Below are 22,068 nucleotides of genomic sequence, written 5' to 3'. Positions count from 1 at the left end.
TGTATAATAACGTGTGGGGATTTATACTACACAATCGAACTTATTTTAATTTTTAACAACCTGGTTTTTGCAACCTGAAAGAACCAGAGTTCCTTATTGGTTTGGTTCCTTATTCGCAGTTCCTTTTTCGTCTGTTTCATTATTCGCTCGGTTCCTTATTCAAATTCGGGGTGGGGTACTCACATGATACCTTTTAATTCGAGTTGAAACAGTATTTAGGCATTACGGTTCATTCAGAACAAGTCCAACAGCATTTCCGTCGGGTAATTCTGGTTGCTTTAACGTGCTCTGCTGCTAAGCGCAGCTGTGAACATGAGACTATCTGCTACAAAAGGTCAAATTACGCAATGCGTGCAATCGCTTTCACAAATGAATCTAGCAAAAGGGAGGGAATCTACCTCTCATCTAATAAATGTATTTGTATCTTGGGCTTCCCTTCCAAACTTATTTAGAGGAGAAATATTCACGCTTTACTTGACTACGAACGCGTGTAGAAGGAATTTGACCTTGCTAACAAAACTACAATTTGACAGATAGTGCTTGTCGTCAATTAACACCTTTGCTACTAGATAAGGCTCTGACAAAAGAAATAGATAAGTGCAGAGACACGAATAGGGAACTGTTCCTTATTCAAGTTAGTTTTCGCGAATAAGGAAATGGAATCTCCCAACGTCCGATTTCGTTTTATCTGAATAAGGAATAGACTATATGAAGAGGATTGTCAGTGTTTGCTCATCATTTCTCAATAAAGGAAATGAAATCAATATTATTATATTATCATCAACAATGATCGATGTGGAAATTGCAAATAGTAATGTACTGCATTAAACATAGTCAGTATAAAGTCCATCCATCGCATGGTATAGTTATCAATAAAAGGGGGAGAGGGGGGAGCATACCTCCAGGTGATTGCATCCTCCCACGCTTCCCCCTCCCAAGGGAACAGATTCGTATAATAATCTGGCACTTCTGCTAGCTAATAATTTATTTTAGTTTGTAATTGCTTTATAAGAATCAATGGTATTCTACAGTCTGGATCTTATTTTGTTTCTATTTACAGGAAAGCTAGCCTGCTTGCAGGCGGTACTCGGTTATCATCGCGGAAAACCCTCTCCGTTCGATGATCGGGCGCCATATTGTATTCTAAGCTCGGTTATCATCGCGGAAAACCCTCTCCGTTCGGTGATCGGGCGCCATATTGTATTCTAAGCTCGGTTATCATCGCGGAAAACCCTCTCTCGTTCGATGATCGGGCGCCATATTGTATTCTAAGCTCGGTTATCATCGCGGAAAACCCTCTCCGTTCGCTCGCCCCCAGGAACCGTGCGGCTTAGAATACAATATGGCGCCAGATCATCGAACGGAGAGGGTTTTCCTCGATGATAACCGATTTTCCGCGATAATAACCGAGTACCGCCTGCAAGCAGGCTACAGGAAAGCAGGATTACCAGCCAATAGTTTGTGGTTGGAAAATGATTCCTTTTTTGTAATCTAAGAGTCTGTCACTTTTGTACACAAACCAGGTAATTCTGGCTTATATTTCATGCTGAGCTATGCAGTTTAAACTCACAATCCCCAAAAATAATCCTGCAATACCATTTGCATAGAGCTGCTATTTTCATCTTTTTAAAGATCAAAATCTATTGTATGTTGAGTATTGACTTCAAGACTTCAGTGAAAAAAGGAAACTATTATATAGTTGATACAGCTTCAACTATATGACAGTTCATTAAAACACTTGTTACCTCTTCTCCTTTTAGCATTCCCTTTGATTAGGAATACTGCCACGCCTAAAGTAGAGCCAAAGTTAAAATCAGAGATTAGTTGCAGTTCTAACAAGTCTGCATAACTAAGCATTCGCTTTTATTTTAATGTTTTTATACTTTTAATTTTGATAAATATTTTTCATAGGCTAATCAGACAAAATATGCTGTTTGGTAGAGCTGTTCTCTGAGAAAAAAATCACTGTTAGTTTGGACATTCTGGCCTCCAACAGATGATCATCTGTGAAAATATAGAAATATGTATATATAACTCACTTCATTAACATTCTTTTACACTAGCTGTCTTTAGGCATATACATAATGCAAATCCCATTTTTACTCTCTTTACGGCGGAGAAAATATGCTGGTAAATATTCAAACTTTAATCGTCCCCATCCCCTCCCGCGCCCCATTCCATTGAAAGGTTGGTCATAGATCACAAAGCAGGCTCGTTCCCAGGATTGGCCGAGGGGGGGGGGGGGGGGGGGGGACAGTCATAGGTATCATATGGAAAAATCATAGTATTTGAAGATTCCTTAATACGAAATGACCCACTTTTTGGCCGCCAAGGGGGTGTGTTTCCACCCTTTGCACCCCCCTGTGTACGTGTCTGGAAAGATGCTCCACATGTGCGCAAATTTTCCTAAGTCCATGTGTGTTCCTAGATTGCAGAAGAGGCAGTAGGCTCGGTTTCAAAGCCGTGGTGGTTTCGGTGCGCCCGCGATCGTCTCCCATTCCAATGGAGGAGCAGAGCGCGACGTAACCACGGCTGGAAACCGAGCCTAAAAGGATGCAACTATTTTTTCTCTCACCTAGCAAAGTCAACTTTTTCGATACGAAATGTGGAGTTTCTGTTTGCTGTGCGTACGCTTCCAACGCGTGAGGAAAGGTATAAGTTGGCCTGTTGAAATAAAAATTAAGGAATTTCAAAAAAAATTAAAGCCTTTGAAACATTGCCATTCTCACAAGCGGGGAGAGCGAAAAGCATGAAAGCGTACAGTGAAAAAAATCCTGTAGAAAGAAAAAAAAACAACCCAAAACACTGGAAAATTTCCAAACCTTTTTGTTTGTTCAAAATGATTTCCTTTTTTCAAGACATTTAGGAGAAACAAAGAATGACTGAATTTCTTTTGACAATAATAATATTTTAGTTTTATTAGCAACCAATTTGCGGAGAGAAAACCTTTACAAAATATAAAAGTTTTGGAAGGCATATTGTAATTTGTATATTGTTGCTTAAAATACTCTTTACACATCCAAAATATCGTTTTTCATAGCGCAACGGATAATAACAGGATACTTTCATCCAACAAGTAGGTTTTTTTTAACTTTCTTGACAGAAATTTCGGCGACATTTCGCAACTGAATTTCCCAGTTTAAAGGGAGTTAAAAAATTCCTTTTTTTACCTTTTGAGTAAGCCTGGACCTTCCGAACGCAATATAGTTGCCACTGTGTATATGTGAAGTTATAAAAATAGCTCCAGCAAGTTTAGCAGCATAATGTTGAGTCGAGTGCATCAAATAATGTGGGGCTCAGTTTTACGACAGTGTGAATACTTAGTCATCACGTGCGAGGTATACACTTCACTGTACGAGCCATACTGACCAAATCAGCAGAACACTTTGTCTGTCATTCTGCTGAGTCGTTGTACAAGTAATAATCGCAGGAAAACAATAGTCTTTAATTTGAGTGTCGAAGGCAGCACGTTAAAATGCGTTGTGTAAGATAAATTTCAGAATCAAAGTCAAATGCTTATCCAGGGTTATTACATGATTGACACGGTTTCCATTGTTTTTTTTTTTTGTTGATTGTTTTATAGGTTTTCCCCTGGGGTGAATAACACCTCCTCATTAGTTGGTGCACAGGTAATCAACAAGTTGATTGTTTTATAGGTTTTCCCCTGGGGTGAATAACACCTCCTCATTAGTTGGTGCACAGGCAATCAACAAGTTGATTGTTTTATAGGTTTTCCCCTGGGGTGAATAACACCTCCTCATTAGTTGGTGCACAGGTAATCAACAAGTTGATTGTTTTATAGGTTTTCCCCTGGGGTGAATAACACCTCCCATTAGTTCATGCACAGGTAATCAACAAGTTGATTGTTTTATAGGTTTTCCCCTGGGGTGAATAACACCTCCTCATTAGTTGGTGCACAGGTAATCAACAAGTTGATTGTTTTATAGGTTTTCCCCTGGGGTGAATAACACCTCCCATTAGTTCATGCACAGGTAATCAACAAGTTGATTGTTTTATAGGTTTTCCCCTGGGGTGAATAACACCTCCCATTAGTTCATGCACAGGTAATCAACAAGTTGATTGTTTTATAGGTTTTCCCCTGGGGTGAATAACACCTCCTCATTAGTTGGTGCACAGGTAATCAACAAGTTGATTGTTTTATAGGTTTTCCCCTGGGGTGAATAACACCTCCCATTAGTTCATGCACAGGTAATCAACAAGTTGATTGTTTTATAGGTTTTCCCCTGGGGTGAATAACACCTCCTCATTAGTTGGTGCACAGGTAATCAACAAGTTGATTGTTTTATAGGTTTTCCCCTGGGGTGAATAACACCTCCTCATTAGTTGGTGCACAGGTAATCAACAAGTTGATTCTTATATAGCTTTTCTGAAGAAATACGGAGTTAAATATAAAGATTGGAAAGTTGCGCGTTCCTATTTCCAGAAAGATGCTTATATGATTTCCTTTGACCATAAAAGCGGATATCATCATATCGATATACATAAAAATTCGCAAAAGTTTCTTGGATTTTCCTGGCATTGGAATGGAGAAAACAATCCCAGGTATTTGTTTTCACGGTTTTGCCGTTTGGGTTAGCAACTGCACCATATATTTTTGACTAAGTGTATAAAACCTACAGAGAAGTTTTGGCGTATTCAAGGCATCAAAATCGCAATATTCCTAGACGACGGTTGGGTCTTAGAGAACAATTTTGCGGATTGTGCTAAAGTGTCTGATATGATAAGATTTGATTTACACAAGGCGGGTTTCGTTACAAACGAAGAAAAGTCTGTCTGGCAACCGTGTTATACAGTGGCTGGGAATCATATGAAACTCGGCAGAAGCAACAATTAGTATTTCTGATAAAAGAATCGATGCTATTGAAGAGCACTTGAATAACATTGGCCACGGGGCGCTTGTATCTGCTAGACACTTGGCTTCCTTTGTTGGAAACGTAATTTCTGCTGGACTGGTATTTGGTAACATAGCAAGAATTATTCGCCCCATGACAGGTAATCCGGAATCCGGAATCCATGAAAAAATGAGATATGGGATCCGGAATCCATGAAAAAATGAGATATGGGATCCGGAATCCATGAAAAAATGAGATATGGAATCCGGAATCCATGAAAAAATGAGATATGGAATCCAGAATCCATGCTGCTGGAATCCGGAATCCACGAGAAAAAACCCACATGGAATCCGGAATCCACACACTAGGATCCGGAATCCAGAACCCCATTGGAGAACCTGTCATGGGGCGACACTTACAATAACATTGGCCACGGGGCGCTTGTATCTGCTAGACACTTGGCTTCCTCTGTTGGAAAAGTAATTTCTGCTGGACCGGTATTTGGTAACATAGCAAGAATTATGACCAGACATTGTGCCATGTCAGTTTCGGCTGCGCAAGGCTGGGACATCAAGTTCTTAGTCGATGAGTACTGTACGAGAGAATTTAAGTTTTGGAAGGATAACACACGCCGCTTGAATTTGAAAAGCATAGAGGCTATACCTAGCAGTTCAAATTATGTTATTTATTTGGACGCTTTGTAGCACCGGCTGTGGGGCGGTTATGGATTTAGATGGAGAACAAATCTGTAACAAATGGGAAGCTAACGAGTGCAACCGAAGCTCTACTTGGAGGAAATTATCGGCCATTGAATTCGCTTTGAACTCGTTTACACCTTCGGTAGAGGGTTGCTATATCAAGTGTTTTTCGGAGACGGCATGCATAATTGTTCAAGTAAGAAGTATGAGACCCGATTTACATCGTATAGCGATAAACATTTTCAATGCATGTGCAGAAAAAATAATAGAACTGAATATTAACTGGATACCCAGAAGTGAAATTGAAAGAGCTGATTTCATTAGTCGTATTATTGACATAGATGATTGGCAGATTTCACGAGAATTTTTTGATACTCTTAACAACCTCTGGGGCCCTCATACAATAGACTATTTTGCTAATTATTACAATAACAAAATCCCAAGATTTTACTCGTGGCATTGGAATCCAGGCACTACGGGGGTCGATTTCTTCGTACAGAATTTGAATAAAGAGAACTGCTTAGTTGTCCCGCCAGTGAGTGTCATCGCCAGGGCAATTCTTTATCTATACAACTGCAAGGCTACAGTTACTTTGGTAATTCCATATTGGCCATCCTTGCACTTCTGGCCATTATTGTCAAGAACATTTAAGGATTATGTAGTAGATCACATACAAGTGGCAGGTCTCGGTGTGCTGAGGCACGGGCGTAATACCAATTCTATTTTCGGTTCTGACAGGTTTTATGGCGACACATGGCATATGGCTACTACAATATGTAGTAGCCAGGACGCTGTTGAGGCTGAAGGGCGCTGGCCCAAAGAAAAAGGGACGCGGGCCCTAGTTAGTGAATGAGCACTGGCAGGAGTTTAAACTGGTAAGACCACGTATGCGTAGTAGCCAGGACGCTGGTCCATTGAAGCTGAAGGGCGCTGTCCCAGAACAGAAAAAGGACGCGGGTCGGCTCAGGAACTAAGGGTTTTAAAGTCTAAGACAGATATATACCGGGATTGGAAGTATGTGTACATAAAAAGGTTACCATCTAGATACTACCCTGTTACACTCTTGGAGAGATATATGCGCGCCGCAGATCTAGAAGCAAATAATACTCTTCCTATTTTTAGGTCGGTAACGTTTAGTAAGCTAATAATAGTTTGCTTCGCTCCCGTGTTCAGCCGAGCGTACCTAATTGTCCAACGGCGCCGGTCAAGGATTCAAATCGCTGCTTACTCGTTTTAAAAAATGGCTAACGGCCAGGGAAAATAATTTAGCTCGGATGTTTTGCCACATATCGAATGTAAGTGTACCCTGGCATAGGTCTGCGGGATAAAAATATTTCGTTTGTTGTATTTTCCTCGCGAATTTCGACGGTATTTGAGTGCTACCGAAAATGGCGCCTCCAACCTTGTTTCTTTCCTTAGTAGGGGGAGAGAAGTCATATATTCCGTTACGAAAACCCCCCAAAATCGTATATTACACACAAATATGACAACAACAAGTCATGTTCTAAGTTGTAAGGCAATTTTATTGGCAATGTTTCACAAAAAATCGCGACTTCAATCCACTCGTTTTACCTCTAAGAATAACAGCCGATTCCAAGCTACGAACAAGCTTCGAAACCATTGCCTGGGCTACCTGTGAAAGCACTAACGCATCGACGATCAAAGATGAAGAGAACGCACATGGCGAGGACAAATCGTTTCCTTTCATTCGTCTGATTTCGTATGGTCTCTTATAAATCCGAAATTACTTCGATCGTTATAAAAGACTATCACGTGCTAAAGATACTACCAGGAACGCCTGGTAGAAGTGAAATGGTTACACTCTTATTTATCCGCGCGATAGCATAGTGACGAAGAGGCCTTATAAGGCCTTTCGTCACAAAAACCACTGAAGCGGCTAGTTGCATATAATAGCCACCGCTAAACCGTCTAAGTCTTAAGTTATGCAGAGACAAAGAATCATTAATTATCTTTCTATACGGGCTGAGTCTAAACAAGCTAGGGATGGACGAGCTCGTCGTGAGCAAGCTTTCTGTGCGCACACAAGTAGGGTTTAGCCCACACGAGATTGGCAAGCTGCAAGATCTCAAGGTCACTGTTGTGTTAAAAACAGATCTAAAGAAAGCAGGCGAATCGGACTGCGTTGAGAATACTATAAATCTAAAATGCCTAACTAAAGACATCATGTTTCATTTGGAAAACAAAAGGTACGTAAAAAACACAACTGCGCAACTTCATATATTAGCTAAGTTAGCAAATTAACTTACTAGTACTAGTAAATAAAATTGGGGGCGAGAAAGTTTAGTGGTATTATTATGAAATTTTATAGAATTTTAAAATTTTATAGAAAAAACATACTAGTAAACAAAATTTCGGGGCGAGAAAGCAATCTGACAACTCGCCCCGACATTTGGTTTACTAGTATAACAATAACTATACTAATAAATGAAATTCATTAAGCAAACACGACAACACGCACCGAGATTTGGTTTACTAGTAATGAATAATTATAATACCTATGAATTACGGGGCGTAAAGCAAAAATGACAACTCGCCCCGATATTTGGTTTACTAGTACTAAGGAATTTATAATACCAATAAATTACGGGGCGCAAAGCAAAAACGACAACTCGCCCCGATATTTGGTTTACTAGTACTAAGGAATTTATAATACCAATAAATTACGGGGCGCAAAGCAAAAACGACAACTCGCCCCGAGATTTGGTTTACTATTACTAAGTAATTATAATACCGATAAATTACGGGGCGTAAAGCAAAAACGACAATTCGACCCTAGATTTGGTTTACTAGTACCAAGAAATTACGGGGCGTAAAGCAAAAATGACAACTCGCCCCGAGATTTGGTTTACTAGTACTAAGTAATTATAATACCGATAAATTACGTGGCGCAAAGCAAAAACGACAACTCGCCCCGAGATTTGGTTTACTTTTACTAAGTAATTATAATACCGATAAATTACGGGGCGCAAAGCAAAAACGACAACTCGCCCCGAGATTTGGTTTATTAGTACCAAGAAATCACGGGGCGTAAAGCAAAAATGACAACTCGCCCCGAGATTCGGTTTACTAGTAATAATGAATTATAACACCGATAAATTACGGGGCGTAAAGCAAAAACGACAACACGCCCAGAGATTTGTTTTACTAGTACTAAGTAATTATAATACCGATAAATTGCGGGGCGTAAAGCAAAAACGACAATTCGCCCCTAGATTTGGTTTACTAGTACCAAGAAATTACGGGGCGTAAAGCAAAAATGACAACTCGCCCCGAGATTTGGTTTACTAGTAGTAAGTAATTATAATACCGATAAATTACGGGGCGTAAAGCAAAAACGACAATTCGCCCCGAGATTTGGTTTACTAGTACCAAGAAATTACGGGGCGTAAAGCAAAAATGACAACTCGCCCCGAGATTTGGTTTACTAGTAGTAAGTAATTATAATACCGATAAATTACAGGGCGTTAAGCAAAAACGACAACTCGCCCCGAGATTTGGTTTACTAGTATCAAGAAATTACGGGGCGTAAAGCAAAAATGACAACTCGCCCCGAGATTTGGTTTACTAGTAGTAAGTAATTTTAATACCAAGAAATTACGGGGCGTAAAGCAAAAATGACAACTCGCCCCGAGATTTGGTTTACTAGTAGTAAGTAATTATAATACCGATAAATTACAGGGCGTTAAGCAAAAACGACAACTCGCCCCGAGATTTGGTTTACTAGTATCAAGAAATTACGGGGCGTAAAGCAAAAATGACAACTCGCCCCGAGATTTGGTTTACTAGTAGTAAGTAATTTTAATACCGATAAATTACGGGGCGTAAAGCAAAAACGACAACTCGCCCCGAGATTTGGTTTACTAGTACTAAGTAATTGTAATACCGATAAATTACGGGGCGTAAAGCGAAAATGACAACTCGCCCCGAGATTTGATTTACTAGTAGTAAGTAATTATAATACCGATAAATTATGGGGCGTAAAGCAAAAACGACAACCCGCCCCGAGATTTGGTTTACTAGTACCAAGAAATCACGGGGCGTAAAGCAAAAATGACAACTCGCCCCGAGATTGGGTTTACTAGTAGTAAGTAATTATAATACCGATAAATTACGGGGCGCATAGCAAAAACGACAACTCGCCCCGAGATTTGGTTTACTAGTAGTAAGTAATTATAAAACCGATAAATTACGGGGCGCAAAGCAAAAACGACAACTCGCCCCGAGATTTGGTTTAGTAGTAGTAAGTAATTATAATACCGATAAATTACGGGGCGCAAAGCAAAAACGACATCACGGCCCGAGGTTTGGTTTATTCGCGGGAATTAGGATACTTTGTCAGCGATTTCTCTATAAAATAAACAAAAATGAATCCCCAATTTATGTTAAATAATGAAGGTATAAAAATATTTCTAACCTTATAATCCGAAAGGTCTCCTGCCTTCTGAGTTAGCGAAACTCTTTTTAGTTTCCTCTTGTTATGGCATGAATTCACCCCCTAAAAAATACCTCAAGCAAACGTAAATAATTTGTAATAAAAACAAAACATGAGATCATTGTTAAGCTCGCGATCAATTATCGTCTCCTGTGGGTTAGTGATCTAAAAACACCGATTGACTAAAAGATAACCAAGGCTCCAAATTTACACCCTAAAAGATACGATGATGATCCCCGTCCGATGGATATAGGGAGTAGCCCCCTGGGGCCTAAATACTGTTTCAAATCGAAACAGTATCCAAATCCTCCCGGATTTGAATAAGAAAATGAGCGAATAAGGAAACAAAACCACACTGGTAAGAATTCCTGCTTTATTCGGAGTAAAATTATCCTATAGCCCGTGCGTAGACTAGTGTGCGTGTTTTTCGACTCACAAATCAGAGTTCTACTTCGTTTTCAGATATTTATTCAGGACTGTAAATCAACTCACACACTGAATTTATACGCTAGATTTGCATACTCTTAGGTATTCGTGCCACAAGAGTATTGGATGTATTGAATTCCACAATAGTGCGTGAGTATTGCATGTATTGAATTCCGTAACAACAAGAGTATTGCGTATATTGAATTCCGTAACAACAAGAATATTGCGTGAATTAAATTCCATAGCAGTGCGTGAGTATTGCGTGACATTATCCCAGTTATCTCACGAAAGAATAAAAAAGGCCTATCATGGTTATCGTAGTTTTAATCTCCTCGCGCTAATACTTATATTATTAATATCCCAATTCGGCCATGATCCACCAGACGCAAATAGATCATTTGCTAAACTAATAATATATTAAAAAAACGTTTTCAGTTGGCTATTTACATTTCCCCCCCATTACTCGTGTTAGAAAACAACAAAGAAGATGTGGCTGACAAGAACTCTTTAAAAAACAACAGGATCCGGTTTTCTTTCAGGTATAATCTGATCGAGGCTGTGGCTGCGGGTAGGTTGTGTAGGTGTAACAGAAAACCTGTTTTTCTAGAATGAAAAACTTGTGGAAGACTTTTATCATCTTACAATCCCTCCAGTATCGCTTCCTCCTCCTTCACCTCACCGACCTTCGGTATCGCTTCCTCCTCCTTCACCTCACCGACCTTCTCCTTCCCTCTACCCCTTCCCCTCAACCGTCATCTACTCCTCCTTTACTCATTCTCCTTCGAAATTGTCGAATTTTCGAGCTAGAGTTATTATGTAATCTGACTTATCTGGCAGTCCGAGTCGCGCATAGTCCAAGTTGTGCATTGTCCAGGGTTGCGCGTATTCTGGGGTTACGCATAGTCTGGGGTTACGCGTAGTCTGGGGTTACGCGTAGTCTGGGGTTACGCGTATTCTGGGGTTGCGCGTAGTATGTGGTTGTGCGTAGTCTGGGGTTGCGCGTTGTCCAGGGTTGCGCGTATTAATGGGCTGCGTGTAATCTGGGGTTGCGCCTAGTCCTGGGTTGTGCGTAGTGTGGGGTTGCGCGTATTCTGGGGTTGCGCGTATTCTGGGGTTACGCGTATTCTGGGGTTACGCGTAGTCTGGGGTTACGCGTAGTCTGGGGTTACGCGTAGTCTGGGAGTGTGCGTAGTCTGGGGTTGCGCGCTGTCCAGGGTTGCGCGTATTATGGGGCTGCGTGTAATCTGGGGTTGCGCCTAGTTCTGGGTTGCGCGTAGTCTGGGGTTTGCTCGTATTCTGGGGTTGAGCGTTGTCCAGCGTTGCGCGTCATCTGGGGTTGTGCGTAGTCTAGGGTTTGAGCGTAGTCCGAGTTGCGCGTAGTCTAGGGTTTGAGCGTAGTCCGAGTTCAGGGGTTGCGCGTAGTTTTGGGTTGCGCGTAGTCCGGGGTTGCGCGTGGTCAGGGGTTGCTTTTAGTCCGGGGTTGCGCGTAGGCTGGAGATGCGCGTAGTCCAAGGGTTGCGCGTAGTCCGAGTTGCGCGTAGTCCGGGGTTACGCGTACTCCGGGGTTACGCGTAGTCCAGGGTTGCGCATATTCCGGGGTTGCGCATAATCCTGGAGTGCGCATAATCCTGGAGTGCGCTTAATCCGGGGTTGCGCGTTATTAAAAGAGTTGCCCATAATCAGGAGTTGCTTGTGGTCCGGATTTACGCGTAGTTTTGGGTTGCGCATAGTCTATGGATTTCGCGTAGTCTGGGGTTGCGCGTAGTCTGGGGTTGCGCGTAGTCTGGGGTTGCGCGTAGTCTGGGGTTACGCGTTGTCCAGGGCTGCGCGTAGTCCAAGTTGCGCGTAGTCCAGGGTTACGCGTAGTCCAGGGTTGCGCGTAGTCTGGGGTTGCGCGTAGTCTGGGGTTGCGCGTAGTCTGGGGTTGCGCGTAGTCTGGGGTTGCGCGTAGTCTGGGGTTGCGCGTAGTCTGGGGTTGCGCGTAGTCTGGGGTTACGCGTTGTCCAGTTTTGCGCGTAGTCCAAGTTGCGCGTAGTCCAAGTTGCGCGTAGTCCAGGGTTACGCGTAGTCTGGGGTTACGCGTAGTCCAGGGTTACGCGTAGTCTGGGGTTACGCGTAGTCTGGGGTTACGTGTAGTCTGGAGTTGAGCGTTGTCCAGGGTTGAGCGTTGTCCAGGGTTGCGCGTTGTCCAGGGTTGCGCGTTGTCCAGGGTTACGCGTAGTCCAAGTTGCGCGTAGGCCAGGGTTTGCGCGTAGTGCTGGGTTGCGCGTAGTTCGGGTTTGCGCTGTATTAGTTGGAAGCCCCTTCCCTCCCTACTCCTGCTTGTTCCTTTTTCTTTACAACCTCTTTTTCTTTGCTGTCACATTCATACATAGTAAATGTTCTCTTGCAGTCTAAAGCAAGTCCTTCTCCAGATTGAGAAGAGTCTCGGCCGAGAGAGAGATAAAAATAACAAGAATGCACCGCGGACCATTGACCTGGATATATCATTCAATGGCTCCAAGGAAATCCAATACTGTCTTCCCATTGGTTCATCCAGCACCACGTGGTCTTTGCCTGACCCAGATACTCTTAAGCATGCCCACGTCATTATCCCCCTTGCTGATGTCACTCCAGATTTCATACACCCGCGAACCAAGCGCAGCTTGCAGGAGATGGCTCGGGATGCCTGTGGTGAAAAGGGGTTTATCACATTTTTCCCGACCGTAAAGGTTGAGGATGCTTCAGGCAACAGTCACGTGATGAATGGCGACGACTTTAGCATTTCAAAAGAACATCACGAGCAGCAGTAATCAGTCATTCTTTTTGCATAATCAAGATCACGTGGCCATGACTAAGACTTGCACCAAAAATCTTAAGAATCTAAAATGTAATCTTACCAGAACGTTTGTCTGTTTGTTCTGCTTTATATAAAATAGCGACTGGCCATGGCACCCTTGATAGTTGACGATTTCCATAGTTTAGTTTATAGCACGTCCGCTAACATTTGCGGACCCTCATTGTCGATTACCTTTTGTATGTCTAAATAGCGTGTTTTCAATTTTAAATTACGTGGCAGAAGAGCGATTTCTTCTATGAGTTAGAACACTTTTTTTAAGCAATCGTTCTCTTTGACCATTTTTATTATCATTTTGTATAGAATGTCGTCTTGTATTGTGTAACACTGGTAGCATGGTCGGGGATTTTTTGGATAATGGTAGTATCGTCACCAAGGTATTGTGGGTATTGGTAGTATGGTTGCCGGTAATGTTAAATACTGGTAGTTTGGCTGGGGTATTGTTGGATTCTGGTAGTATAGTCACAAGGCATTGTGGGATACTGGTAGTTTGGTCGCAAGGTACTGCGAGATACTGGTAGTATGGTTGAGGTATTGTGGGATACTGGTAATTTGGCTGGGGTATTGTGGGATAGTAGTAGTTTGGCTGGGGTATTGCAGGAAACTGGTAGTATGGTTGGGGTATTATGTGGGATACTTGTAGTATGATTGGGGAAATTCTGGGATACCGGTTCGGTATTGTGGGATACTGGTAGTATGGCATTGTGGGATACCAATGGTATGGTCCCCAGATGGGATACTGGTATGGTCCCCAGGTATTGTGGGATACTGGCAGTATGGTTGGGGTATTGTAGGATACTGGCAGTATGGTTGCGGTATTGTAGGATACTGGTAGTATGGTTGGGGTATTGTAGGATACTGGCAGTATGGTTGGGGTATTGTAGGATACTGGTAGTATGGTTGGGGTATTGTAGGATACTGGTAGTATGGTTGGGGTATTGTAGGATACTGGCAGTATGGTTGGGGTATTGTAGGATACTGGTAGTATGGTTGGGGTATTGTAGGATACTGGCAGTATGGTTGGGGTATTGTAGGATACTGGTAGTATGGTTGGGGTATTGTAGGATACTGGCAGTATGGTTGCGGTATTGTAGTATACTGGCAGTATGGTTGCGGTATTGTAGGATACTGGCAGTATGGTTGCACTATTGTAGGATACTGGTAGTATGGTTGGGGTATTGTAGGATACTGGTAGTATGGTTGGGGTATTGTAGGATACTGGTAGTATGGTTGGGGTATTGTAGGATACTGGCAGTATGGTTTGGGTGTTGTGGTATACTGGCAGTATGGTTGCGGTATAGTAGGATATTGGTAGTATGGTTGGGGTATTGTTGGATACTGGTAGTATGGTTGGGGTATTGTTGGATACTGGCAGTATGGTTGCGGTATTGTAGGATACTGGTAGTATGGTTGGGGTATTGTAGGATACTGGCAGTATGGTTGCGGTATTGTAGGATACTGGTAGTATGGTTGGGGTATTGTAGGATACTGGCAGTATGGTTGGGGTATTGTAGGATACTGGCAGTATGGTTGTGGTATTGTAGTATACTGGTAGTATGGTTGCGGTATTGTAGGATACTGGCAGTATGGTTGGGGTGTTGTAGGATACTGGCAGTATGGTTGGGGTATTGTAGGATACTGGTAGTATGGTTGGGGTATTGTAGGATACTGGTAGTATGGTTGGGGTATTGTAGGATACTGGCAGTATGGTTGGGGTATTGTAGGATACTGGTAGTATGGTTGGGGTATTGTAGGATACTGGCAGTATGGTTGGGGTATTGTAGGATACTGGCAGTATGGTTGCGGTATTGTAGTATACTGGCAGTATGGTTGCGGTATTGTAGGATACTGGCAGTATGGTTGCACTATTGTAGGATATTGGTAGTATGGTTGGGGTATTGTAGGATACTGGTAGTATGGTTGGGATATTGTAGGATACTGGTAGTATGGTTGAGGTATTGTAGGATACTGGCAGTATGGTTGGGGTGTTGTGGTATACTGGCAGTATGGTTGCGGTATAGTAGGATATTGGTAGTATGGTTGGGGTATTGTTGGATACTGGTAGTATGGTTGGGGTATTGTTGGATACTGGTAGTATGGTTGGGGTATTGTTGGATACTGGCAGTATGGTTGGGGTATTGTAGGATACTGGTAGTATGGTTAGGGGTTTGTAGGATACTGGCAGTATGGTTGGGGTTTGTAGGATACTGGCAGTATGGTTGGGGTATTGTAGGATACTGGCAGTATGGTTGTGGTATTGTAGTATACTGGCAGTATGGTTGCGGTATTGTAGGATACTGGCAGTATGGTTGTGGTATTGTAGTATACTGGTAGTATGGTTGGTAGGATACTGGTAGTATGGTTGCGGTATTGTAGGATACTGGCAGTATGGTTGTGGTATTGTAGTATACTGGTAGTATGGTTTGTAGGATACTGGCAGTATGGTTGGGGTTGTTGAGGCCACATTTGTAATAACCTGCCACATTTGTTATAACGACCACATTTGTAATAAGATAGGCCACATTTGTAATAAACTATCCGATATCTCATGAAAGAAACATCGTATGACATCCAAATTTGGTAGGTGTCAAGTGGTGTGCAACCAGATGGTCACGTGATATGTGACGTGAAGTGATTCTAAAAAAAGGAATATAAACGTAAAAGATATGTCATGATAGACACATCGTCAGGCTGTCAAACATGCAAGATGTCATGCGAGTGGTAATACTTGTAATACTGGCCTGGTAAAATAAGCTTAGTCACAAAACAATACTACCCCACCAAAGATTTATTTGGATCACTCTTACAACACAAGGTTACATATAACTGTAACAGTATGAGAACTAAGCCCTATCAATTAAAATTCCCTCATGTTCTTTATATATTAGTCATACGGCCCTTTTTTGGCAGTTACAAACTCATAATATGGATGTAGTGCTGATTTTAGGGTGCCCATTATTGATGCTTCCATAATAGAGATTCGTGACGCCAAAGTGTGATACTATAGCTAGATTCTATAGCTAACTAGCGAGATGCACAACCTGAGGTAATGTACAAGTGGCCTCTAAGCAAAGAAGGTACCACTGAACATGCAACAAAATTCGACTAAATTAAACGAAACGAACAAGGAACAAGAGGACGAATGAAAATGAGCCGCTTGTATGCGATTCTACATTGTTAACTGGAACAAAATAAACGTTTTCATATTATATCTTTTAGAACGTTGTAAATAATGAAAACTACTTAGAGTAAAAAAATTAAGAATATGTTGAGTAAATTGGAACGATCTCGATAGGATGGACCTTTTGCGCTTAGGCTTACAGGATAAGGGATGTGAGTCAGTGAGCGACATACGACGCCGAGCCTACAGTACAAGGAGAAGCTTTCAGAGACAAAAAAAATCGAGCAAAAGCCATCTAGCAAAAAAAAACTTGTTGCCAGAGTGCCAAGGGTACTCCTCTCGCCTGGGTAATAAGAGCGGTGGACCATAACAAGGAAAAGTAAGCTAGCAACTGTTCGCTAACCTAAGCAGTTTCCACCCATTCACCCCATTTCTTCCACAACTCTCTGTGAGAGCGCGTGAAACGGAGGGCAAAGAGATAAACAAAGAAAATGGCGTCAGGGAGGTCAGATGGCCATGGTTAGAATTTTTCCCTTGACCTCGGTTTAACGCGCGCTAAGAGTTGTGGGAAGATATGGGGACGGATATGGGGACGAATAATATCGACAGCTGCAAAAGGACAAAGATAGCCAGATGTTAATAAAAGATTTATGGTAATTCTGATTGATTTAGCCCTTGGTTGAGACCTGACAGTAGCCGGTTTCTCCACCAGTTTGAGCACGGTGCCTTTTAGCCAGCATCACAGCGAGACCGATGGCCAGCACCAGCGCGATCATGCAGACAACTGTCAAACCTACCACGAGCATCACCGGCACCTTCTTCTTCGTCTCTTTGGGCGGCGGCATCACCTCGGACTTCTTGGACAGCTGAAACTCTTCATCGGATGCCAGCTCGACCTTGGGTGTCAGGGTGAAGGTGACCTCCGTAGGCCGGTCCTCGGCAACCCTGACCTCCTTTGTGAGATAGTTGTACCCCGGGGCCTCCACCCTGACGCTGTAGGGTTTGTTCCTTGGGAGCACGAGGCGCCAGAAGTCCCCATCCGCTGCGGACTTGACAGCATGGCTGTTTCCTTCAAGGATGATCCTTGCATCTTTGATGGCTGTTGGAAAAAAGAGCAAATATTTGGAAGAACTGTCGTGAACTAAACAGTGCGATGTCAACATCTAAAGGAAGCGAACTAGTCATCGTCTAATTTAGAGGCATCTCGAATTTTCGGATTTTAGAGATTCGAGTTTTCGTTCTCGTATCTTTAGAAAAGCAAGATCTTGTTTTCTTGTATTTTCAAAACAGTCTCGCAGTCTCGGAATTTCCATGATTGATTGACCATGATTGTGATATGGACATTCCAAAAACAAACTGAAAAAAAATATTTTTTATATCTTATTGTGTTACGTCCTTACGTTTTCCCATGTTATCCTGCACAACGCCCTTCATGCCGGTGTGTACCCTGTTAATATAGGACAGCAGAGCAGGCTTGTTCTTGTCCCAGAAGTCACTCAAAGTAGACGCAGCAGGGAACTTGCAGCAGCTGACTTCAAGCGTGATCTCAAAGGCATTGCTGTGGAGGTAGTTATAGTCCTGCATTCCCCCGGATACAGAGTACCAGTGAGCACCATTGGTTATTCCTGGAATCAGCACAGCAAATAAATAGACAGGCAATTACTGTTTGATGGTGACATGAACTTCCACATCCTCGGAAACTCAGGGAGTTAAACCTTAGAAGGAAATACCCCTGGGTTTCCGGGGATGACCTTTCCATGACCAACAAGACAATATTTTAAGAAATTGGCAATGTGAGATTTACTAATTTGAATGACAAGAGCTCTACAGTATAGCTAGGAGGAGGATTCCACCATGTTCTGATTTGCACCGAAGCATCTGGTTGGCTAGTGACATTTATGCCAATCAGATTGCACATTTTTCGTATTCTTATTGGCTTACATAAAATTGTGAAGGTAGCCATGCTAGCCCATGTCGCACTTTAAAGCTCATTTTATGACAAGCCACTACATGAGGCTGATTTATGATGAGGATGGTTTATTGTTTTTGGTTGAGATAAAATGGATTTGGCTGTAATGTTTGCACCTCATAAAATCCATCCAATAATAATATACCAGAAAAGTTAGAGTTGCTCCAACGATCGAATCTTAAAGCAATTTTGATGTGCAAAATATTGAGGCATTTTTGTTCACAAAGTTCTATGCACGACAACCAACAGATTTTAACTCTTGCTTCACTTGAATTATAATGGAACAAGTGCACCCCCTGCACCCACGCCTAGCATTGTGCCTGTACCATACCTCCGTCAAATTGATCTGGGTCCCCAGGGCATGGTGGCTTGTTCAGATGCATGGTCTTGTGCGCATCAGCATAGGTGCGGGCCAAGGACTTGAAGAGAGGGTCATCAGGAGAGGGGCTGTCACCCGACCGCTTGCCATTAGGATCATAGTCGTCAAATGGGTAATTAGCCACTAACGAGCCCCCATGGAGGTTAGCAGATAAGACAAAAGGGTTGGATTTGATCCAGGACATCACAAGCTTGGTTTCTGGCTGAAGAGGGTTGTTCTCCTTTCTTCCTGCAAACTGGTCAGGGAAGTTTCTGGGGGGAAAAAGTTAGGATTTTTTTGGTCAACTGTGAAAAGTCAACAAGATCATCACAAAAATAAACATATATTTCCAACTGATGCCTACTACATGGTCAAACAATCCTCTAAGTCTACTTAGTGTATTTTATTTGATATTATATTTTTTTATCTTTTATGTCATAGGATTGGTCAACCTGTAAAACTAAGTAAGCAAGATCATCACAAAAATATGTTAACATATTTTATTATATGTTAACATATTTTTATTTTACAAATTCTCATGGTACACAGTTCTAGGGTGACAAAAAAGTGAAAAAAATGATTGAAGTGGACTTCCAAATATGGTATGTGATGTAATCAAACAATCATTTTCCTTGTTCTCTGGAAAAAGCTGAGAATCCAGACTACAATAAACCTATTCAGGTATTACTGTATTTCTCTGAGTTTAATTAATCCAAGAAGTTATTTTGCAAGAAAAACCTCAGGGCCTCTACCAACATTTAGCACTATGGTATCATACTCCCAAATAAGGGCTGTCAAAAGGTAGTGAAGTAGGATGTGGCTTTAAAAAAGTAGCTAGTTGTGACAGGATTGAGGCAAAATTGGTTCTAATTATTAAATTTAAACATTAGACAAAAAGTAGCCAGCAATAAAACATGGAGTAACTGGCGAAGCTCTGGTGGTCACTGGCTTTTTTTGATAGCTCTGCAAATTATCATAGCAGGATGATGAAATGAAACAAAATGGAATGTGAATTACTCTTAGTCTTCTGTGCAGTTCTTCTTGAGAACATTTTATCGACCAACACCAAGAAAACTTTGAAGGAGTCTATTACATTTAAAGTTAAGAAATCTGAAGCTTCAAGTAAAAAATGGATTTGATCTATAGGGTTCTATTTTTCTTTTAAATGCATACTCCATAGCTGGTGTTGATTAGGGATGGTAGTGCTAGGAAATTAATGTTATATTTGGTTGAAACGTTTTTTACAGCGCTAATAATGTTGTAAAAATACAGAAATTTCAGGAGGAGCTAACAGGAAAGGAGCTAACAGGAGAACCGACTCCTCTGGCAACAAGGTCCCTGTCACCCAGCACTTCTTGTCGACCGGACACCAAGCCTCAGATGTGCTAATATCTGTGATGACTAAAAGTTGCAGAGAAGAGAAAGCGTGTGCAATCTTTAGACAAAGAACACTCAAGCCACATGGACTCAATGTTGATTTCAAATTCATCTAGTTTGAGCATGTGCATTTTGTTTTGCTCACACATTTGAATTACAGGTGCGCTCAATCTTTCAGTTGCTATTAGACACTGATGAAGAGGCAGTAGCCTCTAAACGTCTGTATTTTTACAAATACTCCATATCTATAAACTATAATATAGGTGTATAGTGTACTACAGAAAGTAAAATCTACATACCGCACAGTGGCAATACTATGGTCTATAAAAATTCACCATTAGTATGTTTTGTCTTTTATCTAATAGTGGGTCAATAAAAATATTGGTGTTTGGTCAGCTTTATTGTACAAGGGTTTTAAATCTTAATGATGTGTGTGCAAAAAAAACATTGATAGCTTCACAGGAAACCAAATCCTGTGAAATTTATATGTATAATATATATATTTATATATTTATATTTAAATAGACAATAATAATCGTACATATATTTCTAGTTTCTACTGGGAAACCAATAAAAAAACTGAGGAAATAGAAATTATAGCCTGGGAATTGTACATAAGTTAGTTATAACTGAATTCAACTCGACTAAATGACACGTCGTACTTCATATCAATGCTAAATCATTGTAGAATCAAACTAAATTAGCTATCGGGAACATACAATGGATTCATGGTATGATTTTAAAGCCAAATTCATTGCTGTTACGGTAGTAAACAAGTTATCAGTATAACAATCTCTATTTCAGATTACAACCTTTTAGTGTTTTCGCTTCACGGTTTTGAATAAATTAGCATTCTTTTCGTAAACATTCTAACTTTTCTATGAGCATTTACCTGTTTAAATCGATGCCATTGGCATTCGCACGTCCCGTCACCCCTTGGCAATCTCCCATCACAGCTTTTTCATACCCATCAGGGTTCATAGAGGGCATGATGTGAATTCGTGTGCTATCCACTAGCTTTTTTAATTCGGAATTTTCTTGATAATTTTTTAACAAATAACCAATAAGTTGAAGCAAAATCTCTCGGCTTACAACTTCGTTCCCATGCATGTTCCCGATGTATTTGAATTCTGGTTCTCCCTTTTCGTGTTTTCCTGGCTTGTCAGAAATTTCTAAAACCAAAAGGTCGCGATTTTCGACAGTCTTCCCTACGCTGTAAAGTCGTGTTATGTCGGGGTATTCCTTGTTAAATTTCTCCAGTAAACCTTTCATTGCTTCGTAGTTGTGGTGAACAAACGGAACGCCAGTTTCTGAGCTTTCTAGACTAGAAAGAGACGCCTTGGAAAGCCCCAAAAGAAGCACAAATAAAGTCGCAAAGTTCCTCATCATTTCAATCAGCGACTAGAAATTATGTTCCTCGTCGCTTTCCCCAAACTCCGTTCTTCTTCAATGGCGACGACGAAATCGCCGAGTAAATGCGACCCTTTGCAGCTTGATTTTTGCGAGAATAGGCTGAGAGGACACTACGTAAACTAAGTTGCCACCGACGTCACAGATCCGCCAACACAAAAATGGCGATAAGCGAACAGACAACAAAATCCGATAAAGCGACGAAAGAAGACGACCAAAACAACTCGCCCGCGAAAAATGCAAGCAATTTACCCTAATTATGCTTCCTCTACTCAAAATCTCGGTAAAACCTCAGGATCATCACTGAGATGAAGCCAACCTGATAGACTTCTCCGTATGAATGTTTGTGTTAATTTTTTTTCAGAGCGGAAGGAAGATTTGATTTGCATGAGTCGAAAACCGAGTACCAACCGCCCACTTGCGTAGAACGGAAACAGCTGCCCCTCAAACGACCGCTACGCACTATGGGTAGGCAATAGCGGGGCTGCAACTGAAAAAAAAAAGAAGAAAAACTAAAAGAAAAAAAAAATTATTCTACCATCATCATTGTAACTTAATTATTAAACC

At 41.5% G+C, this 22,068-nt stretch overlaps 2 protein-coding genes and 1 long non-coding RNA gene across 3 annotated transcripts; 1 reads left to right on the top strand and 2 right to left on the bottom strand.

Annotated features, from left to right (window-relative positions):
- Window positions 1–1,866: 1,866 nt before the first annotated feature.
- Window positions 1,867–3,355, bottom strand: LOC125561889. The gene is made up of 3 exons (XR_007307592.1): window positions 3,171–3,355; window positions 2,576–2,664; window positions 1,867–2,004 (listed from the first exon to the last, which is right to left on the bottom strand). It is a non-coding gene; the product is annotated as an uncharacterized LOC125561889 (long non-coding RNA).
- Window positions 3,356–7,090: 3,735 nt separating this feature from the next.
- LOC5519585 lies at window positions 7,091–16,146 on the top strand. The gene is made up of 2 exons (XM_048726743.1): window positions 7,091–7,758; window positions 12,823–16,146. Exons 1-2 carry the CDS (start codon window positions 7,556–7,558, stop codon window positions 13,220–13,222), a joined length of 603 nt encoding a protein of 200 aa, XP_048582700.1. The 5' UTR covers window positions 7,091–7,555; the 3' UTR covers window positions 13,223–16,146.
- Window positions 16,040–21,935, bottom strand: LOC5502924 (carboxypeptidase D). Its single transcript, XM_001624006.3, has 4 exons — window positions 20,984–21,935; window positions 18,688–18,986; window positions 17,788–18,012; window positions 16,040–17,486 (listed from the first exon to the last, which is right to left on the bottom strand). The coding sequence occupies exons 1-4, from the start codon at window positions 21,478–21,480 to the stop codon at window positions 17,056–17,058; spliced, it is 1,452 nt and encodes a 483-aa protein (XP_001624056.3). The 5' UTR covers window positions 21,481–21,935; the 3' UTR covers window positions 16,040–17,055.
- Between the last annotated feature and the right edge of the window lie 133 nt (window positions 21,936–22,068).

The sequence above is a fragment of the Nematostella vectensis genome, chromosome 4 (genome assembly GCF_932526225.1).
Source record: "Nematostella vectensis chromosome 4, jaNemVect1.1, whole genome shotgun sequence".
Lineage (NCBI taxonomy): Eukaryota > Metazoa > Cnidaria > Anthozoa > Actiniaria > Edwardsiidae > Nematostella > Nematostella vectensis.
Note: the sequence above shows the minus strand (reverse complement) of the source record. Positions and strands in the feature narration are given on the sequence as shown.